The 23,444-nt window shown below is 44.8% G+C and overlaps 1 protein-coding gene across 12 annotated transcripts in view; it reads left to right on the top strand.

Moving 5' to 3' along the window:
• Nucleotides 1–6,958, top strand: part of LOC106610060 (teneurin-3) — a 447,182-nt gene extending 440,224 nt beyond the window's left edge. For all 12 annotated transcript variants that reach the window (XM_014209182.3, XM_082978414.1, XM_014209189.3 and 9 more), the window contains 2 exons: nucleotides 191–321; nucleotides 1,602–6,958. In XM_014209182.3, the coding sequence (XP_014064657.1) occupies nucleotides 191–321; nucleotides 1,602–2,357 (887 nt within the window). In that variant the 3' untranslated portion in view covers nucleotides 2,358–6,958. The remainder of the gene's footprint in view (nucleotides 1–190; nucleotides 322–1,601) is intronic.
• The last annotated feature ends 16,486 nt before the right edge of the window (nucleotides 6,959–23,444 follow it).

Here is a 23,444-nt window from a genome sequence, read left to right as displayed (position 1 = left end):
TGTTTTCAGCAGTTACCCTTTCCACATAATAATAGTTCTGGCTAAACATGAAAGGTATGACTCGAAATGACTATTTTCCCCTCGGGACAATCCAGTTTGTCCTATCCTAATCTGAAACATTGGGACATCATTTCCCTCAGTGGTCTATTCTCTCATGGTCACAATGTAATTCACTTTTCCATGGTTACAGATGTCAATATCTGGCTGGTGACGTTTGGGTTCCACCTTCACAACGCAATCCCCGGGTTCCCCATCCCCAAGTTCGACCTCACACAGCCGTCCCTGGAGATGAAGAAGAGCCAGCTCTGGGACGACCTGCCGGTATGTAGTATCCCTCCGCCTTCCTACCTCCCTCCACCCCTCCATCCTCCCCTATCCCTTCCTCCCTCCCTTCCGCTTATTTACTCTATATCGCCAATATCGTACTATCTGCCTCTCTCTGGGGTTAATTTACCCTCTATCTCCACTGTCTTATCCCGCCGCCTCATTCTGGTTTATTACAACCTTCCGGTATGACGTATCCCTCCGCCTCCCTCCCTCTAGTCTAGTTTATTTACCCTATCTCTACTGTCATATCCCTCCACCTCTCTCTGCAGTTTATTAACCTTAGCTAGCTATCTCCACTCTCATTTCCGTACTGTGGTTGTACTGAGGAACTGAAACTATGACCACAATCTCACAGCACAGCTGGCTGGAAGACCAACCAACCCACCGTGTTGATTTAGCTTGTTATGACGCACCGCCAGTGAAGAAGAGACAAACAACGTTCAGGGTGGTCCACAGTTTACCCACGGCTACAAAGTACAGAGAAATTGCACACACACACACCAATTATACCGCAGCTGAATTATCCTCCGGTTTGTCTTTAAAAAAAGTCATTTTACACACGTATTTGAAGTGCAAATGAGTCCCTTATTGGTTTAACTACGTTGCCATGACTGTCGCTTCTTCTTCTTCTCTCTGTGTGAAATTAACAAGCTGTGCTGTTGCTCCTCACAAACCCAACAATACCATATATATATTTTTTTTTTTAACTAAGCATTGATCTAAAAAACTACTTTTTTGCTGTTGTTGTAGTTGGGTTTTTTCTCATGACAAACAAACAAAGTTTTCCCTGTGATCTTTTTCTTGCTAAAACAATATTCCGTGTTTTGTCTCCATATAAATAGGACATTTCTAGAAGAAAGGGAACCTTTGAATGACTGAAGCTGGGACACTTCTTCACCATATCAATCTGCGATTTGGTTTCATATTGTCCCTCGTTTTTTGGAGAATAATTGAGTTTTTATCGCGATAACACAGTACTAGGGGAATAGTCACCCACCGGTCACAGACGTCAATTACAACATCTATTCTATGTTGATTCAACGTAATTTCATTGAAATGACATGGAAACAACGTGGATTTAACCACAGTGCGCCCAGTGGGTAAAGAAACACAATAGGCTTTACGTACTAAGGCTAGAGCAAACCTATAAACGTTTCAGTTATATCTGTCCATGACAAGGAGAGAGAGTTCGGATTTGATATCTGTGTAACTTAGACTTTTCTCTCCTCTCTCTCCTCCCTCTCTTCTCCCCCTTCTCTGACTCCTCCCATCAGTCCATCTCGGGGGTGCAACAGGAAGTGACCCGGCAAGCCAAGGCTTTCCTGTCCTTCGAGAGGATGCCGGAGATCCAGCTGAGCCGCCGACGCTCCAACCGGGAGAAACCCTGGCTGTGGTTCGCCACCGCCAAGTCGCTGATCGGTAAGGGTGTTATGTTGGCGGTAACGCAGGGCCGTGTGGTCACCAACGCTCTGAATATCGCCAACGAGGACTGCATCAAGGTCGCCGCCGTCCTCAACAATGCGTTCTACCTGGAGGACCTACACTTCACTGTGGAGGGACGCGACACGCACTACTTCATCAAGACCAGCCTTCCGGAGAGCGACCTGGGAGCGCTGAGGCTGACAAGCGGGAGGAAGTCGCTGGAGAACGGAGTCAACGTGACTGTGTCCCAGTCCACCACCGTGGTGAACGGCAGAACTCGGCGCTTCGCCGACGTGGAGCTGCAGTACGGCGCTCTGGCGCTCCACGTGCGCTACGGCATGACTCTGGACGAGGAGAAGGCGCGTGTGCTGGAGCAGGCCAGGCAGAAGGCGTTGGCGAGCGCCTGGTCCAGGGAGCAACAACGGGTGAGGGAGGGGGAGGAGGGGGTGAGGCTGTGGACGGAGGGGGAGAAGAGGCAGCTGCTGAGCGGAGGGAAGGTGCTGGGCTACGACGGGTACTACGTCCTCTCCATAGAGCAGTACCCCGAGCTAGCAGACTCCGCTAACAACATCCAGTTCCTCAGGCAGAGCGAAATAGGGAAGAGGTAACAGACAGAATCCTCGGCACTGGCCGCCAAAGAGACCACCCCCTCCAAATCCTCCACCCAAACCTCCCTTGCCTCCCCTCTTTTCTCTAAAAAAGGGGAGGGTCCAGGCTAGTGCTGTGTTTAGCGCCGACTAGCTGAAACAAACAGTAAAATGTAGAAATATCTCAAACTGAACTAAACCTAATACTACCACTGTGGGGCCTGAAAATCAAACAAAACGGCTCCAACTGACGCAGATGTTTGTCCCGTGCTATACAGCGTTGAATGGACTGTGGACTCTCTTGAAAAGAGAGAAAAAAAGTCAAAACTCTCAGTTTGTGAAAGGAAAGAAAAGTTTGGGTTTTTTAAATAGACTTACAGAATTTGCTTTCGGAAAAAATATTTTAAAAAGAAAGAAGAAATGTGTTTACATACGCATACCACTACAACACGTCTGGACTAATAGAAAAAAAAGCCTTCTGGTTTCTTACAAAGGACAACGTCTATAATCTGATTCTACATCCTGACGACTGACCTTTGACCTTTGCGTACTGAAAAGGGTAGTGTTGTTGTTCGCAGTAGGACCATGGGTCTCCAATGGTGGTAACACGACAGTTAAAACCACTTGTTGAAACCACTTGCTTGTTCTGCTTTTCTTTCTAAAAGGGACAAAACAGCTCCCACCAAGTGACTTCTTTACCAATACTAGATCAAAGTGGGACGTTTTGGGAATCGGGAGGTTGTCTGTCTGTCTGTCTGTCTGTCTGTCTGTCTGTCTGTCTGTCTGTCTGTCTGTCTGTGCGTGCGTGTGTGCGTGCGTGTGTGTGTGTGTGTGTGTATACAATGGAGACAATGTGTGTGTATGTATGAAGTTAATCAATTAAATGAAATGAAAGAATCATATCCAACCAATCTTTTGAAAAACAATGTGAGACATTATCTTTATGGATTTTTTTATTAAGATGAAAAATTCCACACTTATCCGTACATCAATATTAGCCTCTTAGAGAAAGTAATTTATGTACAGTGTTTATACATAAAAAATAAAATTGTAAAAAATATTACGATTTTTTTTTTCCTTCGTCATGCATTACTGTTTATACTCTTCATTAAGTTTTCAATATTTTATCCTATTATAATTCATGGTAATGCTTATTGAAATAACATTTTAAAAAATCAACCCTACTGTATTATTGATTTCTGCATTGAGAATATTCGGGTTTGGGTTTTACAGTTTCTTGCCTTCATTGATCAGATTCCCTGATATCTGAGACGAACCACGTTTTGTTTTGGCACTTATATTTTTTATTAGAAAAGTGTCCGTTGAATGGTCGATGTCAGTCAGACAACCATTTATCTTAGGAAATACTACATTACTACTATCAAGAGCAGGAGAATAGTTTGGCTGTGCGGTATGGTAGTATATCCTACCTTGTGGAAATAGCCTTTGAACCTTAAGTCCTTTTAAGTAGGACACAAGGAAGCTAGAGGGTTTGAAAACAAAACACCTTGGTTGTCGTACGTAAATATAATTTCTGCCTTTCCTATAACAAAACCAGGCTGTTTCTTAGATCTCTGCTCAGCTCAAGCGTGAAGGCTTCTCATAATCACTATTAAGGAGGGAAAATTCCAAAAACGTTCCCAAAATTCCCAGGTTTTCCAGAAATTCCAATTGGAAGATTCGTCCAATCGAGATTTATGAAAAACCTGGTAATTTTGGGATCGTTTCCAGACTTTTCCAGTCCTAACCACCATAGCTCTTTGCTCTTTCTCTACCTACGTTAGGAAGAGCTGAACTCATGTTCCTTGTACCAGCACAGAGAGCACAGATAGGGCTGCAGCAGTGAGAACTGAACAGAACCAAATACGAGCCTCTTGACTTGAACAGATACAACACCACCATAATCCAAGGGACCATTTAACATCATGCTCGTAAATGTATTCCTCCGACTTTACTTTTTATCCTAAACATGGCTTGAAAGCCAGATCTTACAAACACAATCACATCAAACGGTTCATTAGATAGAGCAAAGGGGCAGAGTTTAGCTCGAGTTCCGGAGGGGAAAAGAGAGAGAGAATAAACCTGGGGAAAGCCTAGAAACGGCACTATGTGCACTCTGGCTAATTTTTCCGACATAACCTAAATGGCTAGTGAGTGTAGTGTAAAGGAGTTGCCAGGGCGATGAAGATGACATCAGCACTATGAACTAACTCTCCCTACTCCCTACTCATCTCTCTTCCCGGGGCTGGATAACACACATATTCACCCACAGAAAGAGAAAGAAATGTTTTTTAACACCAAACTATGACCATTTCAAAGATTTTTGTTGTTGTGATGATCTGAACCACACTTGAGGAAACTTTGCCAGTCACACGAACTCTACATCCCCAGGAGCCATACCCAAACGCAGATTAGCGTTTTTCATCATGAATGTTGTTCTGGAGGCAGCTCTGCAGAGTGGTCACTAGCTGGCACAGCCATAAAGTCATAACATTAACACTAACCTTAACCATACTACTAACCCTAATGCCTAATCCTATCCTTGAATTAAGACCAAAAAGCTAATTTTAGTTTTCATGGATTTTTCCAATTATAGCCAACTTTGACTTTCCAGCTGGCCTAAGGGTAAATCGCTCAGTTCTGCCTCTAGGACAAGACTCATGAAAATAAGCGTCAACCTGCTACCCAAACAGAAGATTACAACACCCGTTCTCAAATGTTTCTCGTGTTTCCCTGTTGCTTTTTCAGTCAATGTGACCGCCCCATACAGTGGTTCAAATCTGTTTCTTTTGTAAACAGATTGTAAAAAAAGACTTGACGAATGAGAAAGTATTGTTTTTTGCATTATGATTTTTTTCAATATATATATATATATATATATATATATATATATATATATATATATATATATATATATATATATATATCAATCATTGAATTGTATTGCCTAGCTTATTTTTCTATTCATGTGTGTGACAAGGTTGACAGAAGGTGGAAGGATTTATACTCCCAGGTTGTTTGCGTGTTGGTTTTACTAATTTGTTGTCAGATTTTCTCTGGTGTTATTGGTTGGTCTTGGTCTGTACCATGTGCCATTTATTCTGCAGGGGGAATCTTAGTTGATCCTACCCCTGCTGTATCACATTGCTACTATGATGCCCCCCTCTCCCCCATCGTCAGCCGAAAGTGCAGTAGCCCAGCCACATACAGTGGCTTAAGACTCAACATACTAAGTTTTCCTTTTGACTTGGCTGATCTCTCAAAATAACACTTCCCACAAATTAGACAAACACACACTTTTAGTGCTGTTCTGTTTTACTAAGTAGAATGTTGCAGTCTAACAATGTGTTACACTCCTATTCGAGCGGGGACACAAGTGCTAGAAGGAGGGGAGCATATGGTGTTTCGGGGTTGAAAAAGGGGTCATCCCACAAACATGCAGGAAGCAGTGTGTTCTGGGTATTGTTTGCATGCTTACAAAGTAAAACGGCCATCCATCCGTCAGTCATTGTTTCTCATCCATGTTAAAACAGACATTTACATGTCTACATGATTAAATGCTTCTGTATTATATTGCACTACAATGTAACAGCGTTATTGCTTAATGCTTAGTCCATACAATAACCTTAAAGTGCTGGTCGATGCCAGGTCATAGACCTTAATGTCTGTCCTCTGGGTAGAAGCTTCCCCTTAGGCACAGATCTAGGATCAGCCTCCAACTCCAATCCTACTTAACCATTAGGGGGTAAAACACAAAACTGGCCTTAGATCAGTGTCTCTAAAGGCATCATACCTACCTTCCACTTTGTCTGAAGACGGTGATTAGGTAGAGGAATTTCCTTTCTCAAAGAACTTCCTGACTTTAGAAGGAGAGGCTCATGGGATTGGGACCACTGCTGACCGTAACGCTGAGTTGTGCGCCAGCGTCGTTATAAATATTATATTACCGCCATTTTGTTTTTATAAGTGATAAAGAAGGAGAATGATGACTATAGTGATGTCACCACTAGCACCACCACAGCCACCTCTCACCCTATCACAAAAAAACACACGTCTGTTTAGCGATGTCACACAGTTTACAGATCTGAAGGGACAGCAAACACTGCAAAGTTGAGACAACGTTGTGTGGTGGTTGTGTGTTAGCTGGGAATTTGAGCAAAGAAAATATGTATTTTTATTTTTGTTAAGACCCTGTTGTCCAGAGTCACAGGTTAGCTGATGTTTTGGGTTTGGCGATTGAGGGAATTTGATAAAGATTTTTCTATGTATTTTGTCATTTATTTTCTTTCTCTGAAAATGAAACAGACGGGCGAAAAGTAATCTTAATTGTAACGTGTCAGTCAGTCCTCTCTTTGTAAAGAAGGTACAACATATCTTTTTAATTTATTTAGAGATTTGTTCATTTTTTTCAATCTACATCCTCCGTGAAAGTTTCATCATAATGATATTGTTTTTATATAAACAAACATTGCTGTTTTAGAGTGCAATTAAAGTGCAATTTTAATGTAAGCTCCAAAAGGTCATTTCCCGGGATGCAATCCCTTTTATGTCCCAGATGTTAAAGATCCAACAGAGATCAATCATGATAACAATAAACATGTCATACTGTAAAGGTTTCTGAAGCTCGGCTTGAACTGCTCTTTATTTACTCTCAACGTATTGGATCGACACACACACACACACACACACACACACACACACACACACACACACACACACACACACACACACACACACACACACACACACACACACACACACACACACACACACACACACACACACACACACACACACACACACACACACACACACACACACACACAGTCAGTCAGTCAGTCAGTCCGTATCATGCATACACACACACCTATCCCACTCTAATCCCCATGTTTGCTTTTAGTACCTGCTAGCAGATCCACTGTGAAGTCCATTTTAATTCAACAGATGCAAATGCTTGCTCCATAATCGCCATCCCTATTACCGAACGTGATGGGCCGACCGGATCAGTCTATCCACCTGTGTTTTAATGTATATATTGAAGGAAGATCGAAATCCCTCATCTCCTCTCACCTGCTTGATGATTATACCTCTTTGAAAGATGCTTTCAAAAAGAGAATTCATGTAGGATAGCGTAAACATAATACATAAAGGTATGGCCATAGAAATAAAAAAAGCCTAGTGTATCTGACCTGTTCATTGGTTACATTATAAGGGCTTGGGATACACTGTGTGTGTTTTATTTTAACATACTCACTCAGAACATGGAATATACATACAGTTTATTAGGTACACCCATATAGTAACCCTTTTGCCTTCAGAACAGCCTGAATTCTTCGGGGCATGGATTCTTCAAGGTGTGGCGTTCAAACATTGCTCAATTGGTATCAAGGGACCTAACGTGTGCCGGGAAAACCTTTCCCACACCATAACACCACCAGCCTGTACCATTGACACCAGGCAGGATAAGGCCCATAGACTCATGCTGCTTGCGCCAAATCCTGACTTTGCATGACACAACAGGAACAGGGATTTTGTAGGACCAGGTAATGTATTTCCACTCCTCAATTGTGCAGGGTCGGTGACCGCGTGCCCACAGAGCCGCTTCTTCTTGTTTTTAGCTGATCTGAGTGGAACCCGGTCTGGTCGTCTCCTGCAATAGCCCATCCGAGACAAGGACCGACGAGTTGTGCGTTCCGAGATGCCGTTCTGCCCACCACTGTTGTACCGCACCGTTACAGTATTTGCCTGTTTGTGGCCCGCCTGTTAGCTTACACGATTCGTGCCATTCTCCTTCAACCTCTCATCAACAAGCAGTTTTCGCCCACAGGACTGCTGCCGACAGGACGGCCACATGACTCTGTTTGTAGGAGCGAAACATTTTCAAGAACGGGATGATGTACCTAATAAACTGACCACTGAGTGTATATGTTCATAGGTGTTATATAATCTACTGTTGGTTGCACATAATGTCTTTCTAGTGTTGGTGGTACCACTGAGACACAGACATACTGGCGAAAGTGCATAAAGATGGCCGAAATCCGAATGGACGTAACATGTGTAGCACTATCCACTGAGTTGTTAAACTTACAGCGTGCAATATGGTTCAATGTGCCAATAAATCAACACAAACTTTTTCGGTTTTATCAATTTGCCGGTGTGTTGAAGCTAAAATTGGAGTCATGTATACTGCACTAATGACCATACAAAAAAGAATAACAGAGATTGCCTAAAAAGTAATCTCCTGCTTTACCGGCACTGATTTTGAAAAACAAAAAACTGAGCAGGTGAAAGCCAGCCTAATGATGAGCTTCCACCATATTGTTTTCACCTGTCAAGTATTTTTCCATTTGTGCAGATGAACTGAAGATGGGCAAAGATTACGTATTTTAAAGCAATTGAGCAGTGTCTATTTATATGCGTGATCTCCACCTAATCCTAAACAAATGCACATACAAACGTTTTATAAATGAGGCCCCTGGTGTGTGTGCATTCTCCAGCTGACCAGTAACATTCACTGAGGAAGTTAGTTCCCAGGACAAACAACAGCCTGCGGAGAGCCTGGGATGCATTCAGCAGGATGGAGCGTTTTGAAACGTTCAGATAGAAAAACGTTATGTTGAGCAAATATGCCTCTCTGACGTGTAGAATGAAAGGAATCCCGGCGGCTCTATTTGTGGTCTATCTATCTGCAACGTTCGACAACGTCTGGCTACTGAACGGGATCCTGAGCTGTGTAGCCCTGATAGGTGAAGATGCCTTGGATCAATCATACACTTTTAGAACAAAGGTTATTCGGCTGTCCTCATAGGAAAACCATTTTTGGTTTCAGGTAGAACCCTTTTGGGATCCATGTAGAACCCTCTGTGGAAATGGTTCTACATGGAACCCAAAAGGGTTCTACCTGCAACCAAAAAGGGTTCTCTATGGGGACAGCTGAAAAACCCTTTTGGGTTCTAGATAGCACCTTTTTGTTCCTAAGAGTGTACAGTATGCCTTGGGACCTCAAAAAGAAGAAGAGAAAGCTGGACAATCCTACCGGGTAGAAAACCTTATGACCATGCAAGCAAACGCACTATAGGAACCCTTGACACCTATAAAACAGTAACTAAGGACTTTTTTTTAAGGACTACGAAGGTCTGATGATTTTGGAGGGATACAATGCCTTGGGACCCCAAGAATACAGAGCTGGAAGACAACCATACCAGGCAAGAGATTGAGCATTGTAGTAGATGAAAGATAAATACTAGTTTCCCCATTGACAACCACACAACCACCAAAACTCACTGCGCCACTGCCATGGGTGAAGTTGTCTTATCTTGGAGCACTCATATGCCTTGGGACCCCAAGAAGAATGGAAAGCATTTAGACAACTACCAGGTAAGAGAGAAGACTGTTGATAGATTAGATGAATGATGAATATAAATTTTTCCACTGTAGCTACTTAGGGAAACTGACGACCAAGGGCCAAAAACTCTATAGCAACATACTCTTGGCAACTTCAGCCGGTAAATCAGCCGGTAAATCAGCCAGTAACTCAGCCAGTAACTAAGGATTTTTGTGTAGATTAGGTTTTTCTTACATTTCTCTTCCTATCATTCGTATGCTAAAAGCTCAGACAAAGTGAACGCCTGTCTGGGAGAGAACCGCAGCCAACGACCTCAGCTCGTCTGAAACAGAGCTGGGATGAGTCCCAAATGGCACCCTATTCCCCATAATAAAGGGCCTATATAGTGTACTACTTTTGACCAGAGCCCCATAGGTCCTGATCTAAAGTAATGCACTAAATAGGATGCCATTTAGGATGCAGACTCAGCCCCAGGAGACTCCAGTCCACATCACTAGCACGGTCTCTGGTTTCACTGGTGTTTTTACGTCGCGTAGCGATACGCTCCGGTGACTTTGTTTTCAAAATAGGAATGCACAGACGCCGACCGAATGGCGTCCCCTGACCACCGTGAAGCAACCGGTTGTACTGTGTTAGAGAGAATCTGTCAGTGTTGTAGAGAATAGAATAGGTACTACTGGGAGGAAACATTAAACAACCCAACCCTGGTGAAACGGCTTTTCCAGACCCAGCCTTGTGTGTCAAGGCTAGGGCGCATCCCAATTGGCATCCTATTCAAATCAAATCAGTTTATTTCTCACGTGCGCCGAATACAACAGGCGTAGACCTTACATGGAAATGCTTACTTACAGGCCCTAACCAACAGTGCAAAAAATAGGTATTAGGTGAACAATAGATAATAGAGAAATAAAATAAAGAAATAAATAGAGAAATAAAAAAACAACAGTAAAAAGACAGTGAATAATAACAGTAGTGAGGCTATATACAGTAGCGAGGCTATAACAGTAGCGAGGCTATATACAGTAGCGAGGCTATATACAGTAGCGAGGCTATAACAGTAGCGAGGCTATATACAGGCACCGGTTAGTCGGGCTAATTGAGGAAGTATGTACATGTAGGTATGGTTAAAGTGACTATGCATATATGATAAACAGAGAGTAGCAGTAGCGTAAAAGAGGGGTTGGTGGGTGGCGGGACACAATGCACATAGTCCGGGTAGCCAATGTGCGGGGGCACTGGTTAGTCGGGCTAATTGAGGTAGTATGCACATGAATGCATAGTTATAGCGACTGTGCATATATGATAAACAGAGAGTAGCAGCAGCGTAAAAGAGGGGTTGGGGGGACACAATGCAAATAGTCCAGGTAGCCATTTGATTACCTGTTCAGGAGTCTTATGGCTTGGGGGTAAAAGCTGTTGAGAAGCCTTTTGGTCTTAGACTTGGCGCTGAGGTACCGCTTGCCATGCGGTAGTAGAGAGAACAGTCTATGACTAGGGTGGCTGGGGTCTTTGACCATTTTTAGGGCCTTCCTCTGACACCGCCTAGTGTAGAAGTCCTGGATGGCAGGCAGCTTAGCCCCAGTGATGTACTGGGCCATGCGCACTACCCTCTGTAGTGCCTTGCGGTCGGAGGCCGAGCAGTCGCCGTACCAGGCAGTGATGCAACCAGTCAGGATGCTTTCGATGTTGCAGCTGTAGAACCTTTTGAGGATCTGAGGACCATTCTAGTTTGTTGGTGATGTGGACACCAAGGAACTTGAAGCTCTCAACCTGCTCCACTACAGCCCCATCAATGAGAATAGGGGCGTGCTCGGTGCTCCTTTTCCTGTAGTCCACAATCATCTCCTTAGTCATGGTTACGTTGAGGGATAGGTTGTTATTCTGGCACCACCCGGCCAGGTCTCTGACCTCCTCCCTATAGGCTGTCTCATCGTTGTTGGTGATCAGGCCAACCACTGTTGTGTCATCTGCAAACTTAATGATGGTGTTGGAGTCGTACTTGGCCACGCAGTCATGGGTGAACTGGGAGTACAGGAGGGGACTGAGCACGCACCCCTGAGGGGCTCCAGTGTTGAGGATCAGCGTGGCAGATGTGTTGCTACCTACCCTTACCACCTGGGGGCAGCCCGTCAGGAAGTCCAGGATCCAGTTGTAGAGGGAGGTGTTTAGTCCCAGGATCTTTAGCTTAGTGATGAGCTTTGAGGGTACTATGGTGTTGAATGCTGAGCTGTAGTCAATCAATAGCATTCTCACGTAGGTGTTCCTTTTGTCCAGGTATGAAAGGGCAGTGTGGAGTGCAATAGAGATTGCATCATCTGTGGATCTGTTTGGGCGGTATGCAAATTGGAGTGGGTATAGGGTTTCTGGGATAATGGTGTTGATGTGAGCCATTACCAGCCTTTCAAACCACTTCATGCTACGGACGTGAGTGCTACGGGTCTGTAGTCATTTAGGCAGGTTGCCTTAGTGTTCTTGGGCACAGGGACTATGGTGGTCTGCTTGAAACATGTTAGTATTACAGACTCAATCAGGGACATGTTGAAAATGTCAGGGAAGACACCTGCCAGTTGGTCAGCACATGCCCGGAGCAAACGTCCTGGTAATCCGTCTGGCCCCACAGCCTTGTGAATATTGACCTGTTTAAAGGTCTTACTCACGTCGGCTACGGAGATGTCACAACGTCCACAGGTGGTGCCTCTCCCCGTTCGGGCAGTGCTCGGCGGTCGTCGTCGCCGGCCTGCTAGCTGACACCAATCTATGTTTCTGTTTCGTTTGGTAATGTCTGGTTAGAGTAGCACCTGTTTTGTGTTTAGTAATTAGTGGGGTATTTAGTCTGTCTGTTTTGTGTTTGGGGTTGTGCGGGATTGTTTCGTGTCTGTTGCTGTAGGTTTGGGGGAATTTATGTTACTGTTCCTGAGTTACGTTATGCGTTTTGGGAATTAGGTCGCTGGGCTGCGTCCCGCATCTTTCTTGTTCGTGTTGGACTTGCCTTCTTTATTAAACACGTTAAACGTACCTGAGTCTCCTGCACCTGACTTCACCCCTCCTGCAGAACTATTTTTATGACAGGAGAGCGTGATCACACAGTCGTCCGGAACAGCTGATGCTCTCATGCATGCCTCGGTGTTGCTTCCCTCGAAGCGAGCATAGAAGTGATTTAGCTCGTCTGGTAGGCTCGTGTCACTGGGTGTGCATGTGTCCCTTTGTTGTCTGTAATGCCACATAAGACAAGCGTCGGAGCCGGTGTAGTACGATTCAATCTTAGCCCTGTATGGGCGCTTTGCCTGTTTGATGGTTCGTCGGAGGGCATAGCAGGATTTCTTATAAGCTTCCGGGTTAGAGTCCCGCACCTTGAAAGCGGCAGCTCTACCCTTTAGCTCAGTGCAAATGTTGCCTGCAATCCATGGCTTCTGGTCTAAAGCAGTGCACTATTAAGGGAATAGGGTGCCATTTGGGACGTATCCATAGTGCAGCGATCCCCCGGCCGTCGTGTGAATCTATATCCATCTACCTTGTCATTTATTAGCCGGCTGTGAAGCATAAGCCAAACCCACATATTATTGTGTGTGTTAGATGCTTAGGGACGTTGGACGCGTTGGATGTTATATTCCCCTCACCTGGTTTACTTGTGTGTGTGCGTGCATACATATATGCGCGCGTGTGTGTGTGTGTGTGCGTGTGTGTGTGTGTCTGACAGAAGAGCTATATTGTATTGACGACATGTACAACATACCTTCTCTTGGGGCTGAGCATGTAGCCTCAAGGCTTCATATCAGCCAGGTTCAAATGCTATTTGTTCTCTGTTTCCTTTCAAATAGTTTCCGCCCGTTTGATTGAGCTTATCACGAATACAAGATGTGCAGGGTTTGCACTTTAGGGGTTATTCCATTGGTTCTTTGAGACAGCACAGCGCGTTGACGACCAGAGGAAACAGACGATGAATCTGTATCTGCATGGGAAGTAGTGTGACGGAGTGAAAGAGAGAAAAAGAAAGGGACTTAGCTGGCATGGTCTGGGGAGGGATGGATGGAGTGAATGAAGGGGAGAAGGAGGGAGGTAGAGAGTCACAGACAGAAATCAAATATGAGAGAGACAGGGAGGGAGAAAGGGAAGGAGAGGTGGAGGGAGGGATGGAAAGAGAAAGAGGAGAGAAAAGAAAAAAGATTAGCATAACGCAGTCACAACTGTTTATTCCAGCTCAAGGGGACTGACTGGAGCTCAGCCAGGTACACTGAGTCAATAGAAACAGACCTGACACACACACACACACACACACACACACACACACACACACACACACACACACACACACACACACACACACACACACACACACCACACACTAGGATGTGAGATAGACACAAGCTAGCACAAACACACAGACACGCTAGATTAGAATATTCAGTTTGAGAGGTATTCAGATACACGCTAGTATTGACACTTAGCGAGATTATGTAAAACACAAATCAGCATATGTATGTATGAGGATACTCACTGTCTACCTCTACACTGCATAGAGAAACGCGAGTACAGACACATTAACACACACATGGTAGCTCTCGAGGACTTCAGGTTAATAGTCCTGCTGTGTGTATACACACACACACACGTTCTCTCACAAAGATATGAGTACACGCAAACACACACAGCACAACAGAAAACATTAGGCCAAAATCTCTCCTTCCGCTTTATTTAGACTGTCAGACTGCTAGCGAGGCATTTTGTTTGATCTCCATAATTCAATTTCACAAGTGTCACATTGTGTCACTTTAATGTGGCTCTGCTTCACGCGCGCACACACACACACACACACACTCACAGGACCTGGTTGGGTTTAATCATTGTTGTGGACTGTCTGTGGCATTTTCTAAATCACAACCGTACTGTAGCGGAGAAGAGGAGGAGAGGACGAGCAGGAAACAGGCATGTCTGATACACCTCTGAGCTGTAATTGATGAAATGTCACATTTGTTTTAATTTATGTTCAAAAACCACGACTGCTTCTTCTTATACCTCCGTAATAATTCTCTATCTCCTGTTCGTCTCTCCAGGTGGGTGGTCCTGTGATGAAAATGTTTATCTCTTGATATATGCTCACAACAGCTGTTTATCAGGCATGTTTTTTGACGAATTCATGAGATGCATAAATACATTCTGAGCGGGTGTTGAATAGGACTCAAACATAATTAATAATTTAGAGTCTAAGACGTTGGGGGAGAGGTGAGTGCTAAGCTGACATATGACGTTTTTTTAAGATGGTCATACTATGGATCATTTAGCTATTAGATTTTGAATTTTAGGACCCCTTTAGAGATATAAAAAAATTAATCGAAATGATTTAAATCAACATTTTTGATTAAATATTGATTTTGGCCTTCACCAATAAAGCCCATCGAAACACATTGAATAACACATTCATAAATGGCAAAAAGGACAGTCCAAAAATAAATCAGAAGAAACTAGGATTTGATCTGTCTGTCCTAAATCTAGGTGATATAAAAAAAAAAAAAGATATATCTTTTTTTTTTTTTTTACACATAACCCCTTTTTTTGGTTAGGCACAAATCTACCTTCATACTTCGTAGAGCAAAACAGAGAACACCTTCGTGTTCATGGTCATTTCCCCTTTCCACGGTGGGGTCCCGTTAGTGTATAGCCCAAATGATTCGGACGCTAACAAACAGAAGCACATCAACGGTACCGGCTTCAGACGAGTCTCCTGACACATTCCATAGAGTGGTTGTAGTAGTTTGGTCTGACAAACACCGCTTTAGCTCTTTCACCGCAGATGCGGAAGTGCGACACTGGCGGGTGCGGTGGATTGAGATATCTCTAGCTTAAACTGACGGCTTTTGATGGGGATTTTTGTAGTATGTAACTCAGATTTGACGCAGTAGTGCGTCGTTCAACTCTAAGGGGTTAAACCATCAAACCTGATGTATTGGGTTTAAGTAGATGAACGCTGAGGATAGCATTGCCTAAACTCTGTGAGGCGATATGCTAATATGCTATTATGGTTGTAATACCACTCTCTCCACTGGTATTGGTTACTGTTCAACAACAAATCCATCAGCTTCCTGTTCTGGCTTTGAACCAAGCCAATGCTGTGTGGGGAGGAACTTTTCTCGCATTTAGCCAAGACGAAGTCACTCTATTTCTCACAGACGAATACTTGTCCCCCTCTTTGTCATGTTTCGTCTACCATTTTAATGTTTTGCTAGCTTGGATATGCCAGACTGAACGCTGTGCTCACAATGGCAGCACAATGGCTTGATTCGAAATAGTTTAAGCAGGCTAGCCTTTAGCATCTCTGTAGAGAAACTCGGCTCTCTTTGTCTATGAAGTGTTGCTGATAAATCCACCCTTGCTTGCGCAGGGAGACTGGGGTCAGTCCATCGTTAAAAAAAGGCAAACGTAATGACTCTGCAGTCCTTTTCATTCTCCTCCTCAGTCCCGTTAGAGTTGGCAACAGGCCAGAGTCGATGGGTGGCGGGTGGTGCTCTTGTCCAGAAACTCTTAGTTTGTGACACCGGGAAGATTAAAGTGTTTTTCTTGAAAGGCTCAGACCGGCTAAGCTTGATGATGTTTGCGTCGACACGGACAGCCCGTTTTAGGGGCCTGGCAGTGAAGCTTGTGCTTCTTTGGCTGGCCGTAGTGTTCTGTTCTCTTCTTCCGTCTCTCTCTTTCTCTCACTCTCCCCTTCTTTGGCCCCCTCTCTCTCTCTCTCTCTCTCTCTCACTCTTCCCTTCTTTGGACCTCTCGTGCTCTCTCTCTCTCTTTCTCTCACTCTCCCCTTCTTTGGCCCTCTCTCTCTCTTTCTCTCACTCTCCCCTTCTTTGGCCCTCTCTCTCTTTCTCTCTCTCTTTCTCTCACTCTCCCCTTCTTTGGCCCTCTCTCTTTCTCTCTCTCCCCTTCTTTGGCCCTCTCTCTCTTTCTCTCTCTCCCCTTCTTTGGCTCTCTCTCTCTCTCTCTCTCTCTCTCTCTCTCTCCTCTCTCTCTCTCTCTCTCTCTCCTCTCTCTCTCTCTGTAGTTTAGATTCAACATCTTGACGGGGGTGATTCTGCCTGTTTATGTGTGTTCATTGTCAGTCCGCACCTAACCCAGTTCTAATCAGCCACCTCAGCAACCTTTTAGTCTACATGTGGAGTAAATGGGCTGAGGCCTTCAAGGCCCAATAGATCTCTTTCGCTTGGAAACGGCCACAGCCACAGTAGCATCTAGCCATGACTTTGATTGAATTGACTAATTAAGTCGTAAACACATACTTAGCAGTGATTTATCAATGCGTCTCACACTACATTGCGTAAACTGCCTGTGCTTCTGTGGGGGGTGGGCCACGGTAACATTCTACATGGCTCATTCTAGAACCATTAGTTACCATGAGAAATGATATCCCCAGAGCTATATAGGGGAGGACTGCTGAGTAAGGCTATACTGCTACTGCTACTGTTACTGCTACTGCTGCTGAGAATAGAGGCACACATGCAGGCACGTTCAAACACACACGCACACTATTTGATCAGATTATCATGTTCAAAGAAAGGGGCTACATTTTCCGTAGTGTTAAAGCACTGATTTAAAGCAAGTGGGACATTAATCAAAGAAGAAATCTAATTGGCTGTATAACATATAGGCCTCTCTCTCTCTCTCTCTCTCTCTCTCTCTGTCTCTCTCTCGTTGGAGTGCATGCTGGGAGTGAGTCGTGAAGCAGGAGTGATTGTGAGAGCGACTGGAATTATCTTCACTCTATTTGGTTTTGGTGTGTATATATATATATATATATGTTGATTAGTTTAGTTGTTTTAAGGGTATCTTGTCTAAATATCACTAAGCACGTATAGGGGTGGTGGGATCGTTGAGGTTGGTTTTCGCGGGTGGGGCTGGTTGTAATGGCCACTCGCGGAAGTTTGGAGTTTGAAAAACTTAAGTCGGCGACATGGAGTAAAGATTCCTGCTGCGGCTGGGTGTTCAGTGGAATAATGTAGCTTGGCAGTGGGTGCTATCATTGGGTATGATAGTATCAAATCAGCCTCAAGGATGAATAGCGCTGTAGTGATATTCTTAGATTCCGTTGAAAAGGTGAATAAGTTAGTTGAGAGTGGTGTTGTGTTACGGGAGACACAGACACCGGTTTTTCCGCTTATGAATCCGGCAAAGAAAGTTATACTTTCTAACGTGCCACCATTTGTTAGAGATGAAGTGTTGGAGCGAGAGTTATCTCGTCATGGTCAAATTGTATCAACAATAAAGAAGGTTCTGTTTGGATGCAAATCTCCGTTGCTGAAACATGTCGTGTCTCATAGGAGACAAGTGCATATGATTTTAAGAAAGGACACTGATGAACTGAATTTAGCATTCAGTTTTAAGATTGATGGATTTGATTATGTCTTCTACGCTTCTACTGAATCAATGAAATGCTTTGGCTGTGGAAGAGAGGGGCATTTGGTGCGTAATTGTCCCGAGAATGAGCACGCAGAGCCCGGTAGCAGCTCTAGTGCTGGTGCAGCTAACGCACCACCGCGAAGGGATGAACACGCTAAGGGTGCAGGGGAAGGGAGAAGGTGGGCAGATGTGGTAGGAAAAGTAGGAGAGGAAGGCAGTGTGGATACGGGGGCAATTGTGGTAGATCAGAACAAAGAGGGAGGGGAAACAGTCGGTGAGATTGCGATTGCCGTCGCTGAGGTGGTGCTGGAAAATGAAATTGGAGGTCAAGAGGAGATTGGAATAATGGAAAAGGAAGCAGCTGTTTTCAAAGTACCGAGGAGTAAGAGGAAGAATGAAAGGGGTGGGGAAGGGTCTAATTCCAAGAGGAAGGTAGAGATTGATAAATCACTTGAAGATAAACAGGTTGTAGAGATGGTGGAGTTTTCTTCTGGGGAGGATAGCGAGAGTGAGTCATCTGACGCGTCACAACAAAATAGTGAGATAAATGGGGTGGAAGGGAGGTATGGGATTGAGAAGGTACGTCAATTTCTGAAGTTGACAAAAGGGAAGAAATATATGCAGGATTACAATGTAACAGATTTTTTCCCTGAAAGCGAATTGTTTATTGATTCAGCAAAGTTTATGATGTCAAAAATAACAGGTGGAGGTTTGACAAGCCCTGAAATTGCTAGACTCAAGAAAGTGGTCGCGAGAGTGATAAGTGATGTAAATTCAAAAGAAAATGAAAGAGTTCAGTCGCAGTTTTAACTCTGTAAAGAGATGTGGTTTCTGGGTCTTCCTCTGTATTTTTTAAACACCCATGAGCAGTTTTAAGATTTCTTCTTTAAACGTAAATGGGGCAAGAGACATTAAAAAAAAGCCGTAGTGTATGAGAGGCAATACTCTAAACCCTGGGTCAACAGTCACCTTCTACTGCTGAGGGAATACTCTAAACCCTGGGTCAACAGTCACCTTCTACTGCTGAGGGAATACTCTAAACCCTGGGTCAACAGTCACCTTCTACTGCTGAGGGAACACTCTAAACCCTGGGTCAACAGTCACCTTATACTGCCGAGGGAACACTCTAAACCCTGGGTCAACAGTCACCTTCTACTGCTGAGGGAACACTCTAAACCCTGGGTCAACAGTCACCTTCTACTGCCGAGGGAACACTCTAAACCCTGGGTCAACAGTCACCTTCTACTGCTGAGGGAACACTCTAAACCCTGGGTCAACAGTCACCTTCTACTGCTGAGGGAATACTCTAAACCCTGGGTCAACAGTCACCTTCTACTGCTGAGGGAATACTCTAAACCCTGGGTCAACAGTTACCTTCTACTGCTGAGGGAATACTCTAAACCCTGGGTCAACAGTCACCTTCTACTGCTGAGGGAACACTCTAAACCCTGGGTCAACAGTCACCTTCTACTGCTGAGGGAATACTCTAAACCCTGGGTCAACAGTCACCTTCTACTGCTGAGGGAATACTCTAAACCCTGGGTCAACAGTCACCTTCTACTGCTGAGGGAATACTCTAAACCCTGGGTCAACAGTCACCTACTGCTGAGGGAACACTCTAAACCCTGGGTCAACAGTCACCTTCTACTGCTGAGGGAATACTCTAAACCCTGGGTCAACAGTCACCTTCTACTGCTGAGGGAACACTCTAAACCCTGGGTCAACAGTCACCTTCTACTGCTGAGGGAATACTCTAAACCCTGGGTCAACAGTCACCTTCTACTGCTGAGGGAACACTCTAAACCCTGGGTCAACAGTCACCTTCTACTGCTGAGGGAACACTCTAAACCCTGGGTCAACAGTCACCTTCTACTGCTGAGGGAACACTCTAAACCCTGGGTCAACAGTCACCTTCTACTGCTGAGGGAATACTCTAAACCCTGGGTCAACAGTCACCTTCTACTGCTGAGGGAATACTCTAAACCCTGGGTCAACAGTCACCTTCTACTGCTGAGGGAACACTCTAAACCCTGGGTCAACAGTTACCTTCTACTGCTGAGGGAATACTCTAAACCCTGGGTCAACAGTCACCTTCTACTGCTGAGGGAATACTCTAAACCCTGGGTCAACAGTCACCTTCTACTGCTGAGGGAATACTCTAAACCCTGGGTCAACAGTCACCTTCTACTGCTGAGGGAATACTCTAAACCCTGGGTCAACAGTCACCTTCTACTGCTGAGGGAACACTCTAAACCCTGGGTCAACAGTCACCTTCTACTGCTGAGGGAACACTCTAAACCCTGGGTCAACAGTCACCTTCTACTGCTGAGGGAACACTCTAAACCCTGGGTCAACAGTCACCTTCTACTGCTGAGGGAATACTCTAAACCCTGGGTCAACAGTCACCTTCTACTGCTGAGGGAATACTCTAAACCCTGGGTCAACAGTCACCTTCTACTGCTGAGGGAACACTCTAAACCCTGGGTCAACAGTCACCTTCTACTGCTGAGGGAACACTCTAAACCCTGGGTCAACAGTCACCTTCTACTGCTGAGGGAACACTCTAAACCCTGGGTCAACAGTCACCTTCTACTGCTGAGGGAACACTCTAAACCCTGGGTCAACAGTCACCTTCTACTGCTGAGGGAACACTCTAAACCCTGGGTCAACAGTCACCTTCTACTGCTGAGGGAACACTCTAAACCCTGGGTCAACAGTCACCTTCTACTGCTGAGGGAACACTCTAAACCCTGGGTCAACAGTCACCTTATACTGCTGAGGGAATACTCTAAACCCTGGGTCAACAGTCACCTTCTACTGCTGAGGGAATACTCTAAACCCTGGGTCAACAGTCACCTTCTACTGCTGAGGGAATACTCTAAACCCTGGGTCAACAGTCACCTTCTACTGCTGAGGGAACACTCTAAACCCTGGGTCAACAGTCACCTTCTACTGCTGAGGGAATACTCTAAACCCTGGGTCAACAGTCACCTTCTACTGCTGAGGGAACACTCTAAACCCTGGGTCAACAGTCACCTTCTACTGCTGAGGGAACACTCTAAACCCTGGGTCAACAGTCACCTTCTACTGCTGAGGGAACACTCTAAACCCTGGGTCAACAGTCACCTTCTACTGCTGAGGGAACACTCTAAACCCTGGGTCAACAGTCACCTTCTACTGCTGAGGGAACACTCTAAACCCTGGGTCAACAGTCACCTACTGCTGAGGGAACACTCTAAACCCTGGGTCAACAGTCACCTTCTACTGCTGAGGGAATACTCTAAACCCTGGGTCAACAGTCACCTTCTACTGCTGAGGGAACACTCTAAACCCTGGGTCAACAGTCACCTTCTACTGCTGAGGGAATACTCTAAACCCTGGGTCAACAGTCACCTTCTACTGCTGAGGGAATACTCTAAACCCTGGGTTAACAGTCACCTTCTACTGCTGAGGGAACACTCTAAACCCTGGGTCAACAGTCACCTTCTACTGCTGAGGGAATACTCTAAACCCTGGGTCAACAGTCACCTTCTACTGCTGAGGGAACACTCTAAACCCTGGGTCAACAGTCACCTTCTACTGCTGAGGGAATACTCTAAACCCTGGGTCAACAGTCACCTTCTACTGCTGAGGGAACACTCTAAACCCTGGGTCAACAGTCACCTTCTACTGCTGAGGGAATACTCTAAACCCTGGGTCAACAGTTACCTTCTACTGCTGAGGGAACACTCTAAACCCTGGGTCAACAGTTACCTTCTACTGCTGAGGGAATACTCTAAACCCTGGGTCAACAGTCACCTTCTACTGCTGAGGGAATACTCTAAACCCTGGGTCAACAGTCACCTTCTACTGCTGAGGGAACACTCTAAACCCTGGGTCAACAGTTACCTTCTACTGCTGAGGGAATACTCTAAACCCTGGGTCAACAGTCACCTTCTACTGCTGAGGGAACACTAAACCCTGGGTCAACAGTCACCTTCTACTGCTGAGGGAACACTCTAAACCCTGGGTCAACAGTCACCTTCTACTGCTGAGGGAATACTCTAAACCCTGGGTCAACAGTTACCTTCTACTGCTGAGGGAATACTCTAAACCCTGGGTCAACAGTCACCTTCTACTGCTGAGGGAACACTCTAAACCCTGGGTCAACAGTCACCTTCTACTGCTGAGGGAACACTCTAAACCCTGGGTCAACAGTCACCTTCTACTGCTGAGGGAACACTCTAAACCCTGGGTCAACAGTCACCTTCTACTGCTGAGGGAATACTCTAAACCCTGGGTCAACAGTCACCTTCTACTGCTGAGGGAATACTCTAAACCCTGGGTCAACAGTCACCTTCTACTGCTGAGGGAACACTCTAAACCCTGGGTCAACAGTTACCTTCTACTGCTGAGGGAACACTCTAAACCCTGGGTCAACAGTCACCTTCTACTGCTGAGGGAATACTCTAAACCCTGGGTCAACAGTCACCTTCTACTGCTGAGGGAACACTCTAAACCCTGGGTCAACAGTCACCTTCTACTGCTGAGGGAACACTCTAAACCCTGGGTCAACAGTTACCTTCTACTGCTGAGGGAATACTCTAAACCCTGGGTCAACAGTCACCTTCTACTGCTGAGGGAACACTAAACCCTGGGTCAACAGTCACCTTCTACTGCTGAGGGAACTCTCTAAACCCTGGGTCAACAGTCACCTTCTACTGCTGAGGGAATACTCTAAACCCTGGGTCAACAGTCACCTTCTACTGCTGAGGGAATACTCTAAACCCTGGGTCAACAGTCACCTTCTACTGCTGAGGGAACACTCTAAACCCTGGGTCAACAGTCACCTTCTACTGCTGAGGGAACACTCTAAACCCTGGGTCAACAGTCACCTTCTGGTAATGCTGGAGTCTTTGTTTAAAGCTGTAGGGGAGATTTTCAATAACACTGTTTTTATTTTGGGGTTTCAATATAGTAAGCAACAGAAAATAAAATGTCAACTGTTTAATTTTTGGGGGGGACAAGCTAAGATGTCAATTTTTCTGAGTAGGAAATATAAGATAGAAACGGGATATGGGCAGGAGGTAAGATGTGTTTTTAAAGGATTAGTGAAAGTAAGAATAAAAGTGGATTTTGAGTTCTTCTCAGCTGTAAAAGGTCTCCCATTGTTTGAGGAGAAGTGGGCATACGAAGGAGCGCTTTGTTTTGTAGAGGAGGGGAAACTATTTTTTGTTGATGAAATAAGTTGAATGTATATGTTCTTTTGTATTTTTATTTTGTAGTATTTTTTTTTAGGAATTACATTTGTTTCATTTCTGAAAAGACAGTGTGTCATTATTTATGTTAACTTGAGTATAAAATAAAGGTTTTATAAAAACTCAAACTCTCTCTCTCTCGCT

Source organism: Salmo salar, chromosome 08, assembly GCF_965601325.2.
Source record: "Salmo salar chromosome 08, fSalSal1, whole genome shotgun sequence".
NCBI classification, from domain to species: Eukaryota; Metazoa; Chordata; class Actinopteri; order Salmoniformes; family Salmonidae; genus Salmo; species Salmo salar.
The sequence above is the reverse complement of the archived record's forward strand: the minus strand, read 5'-3'. Positions and strand labels throughout refer to the sequence as shown.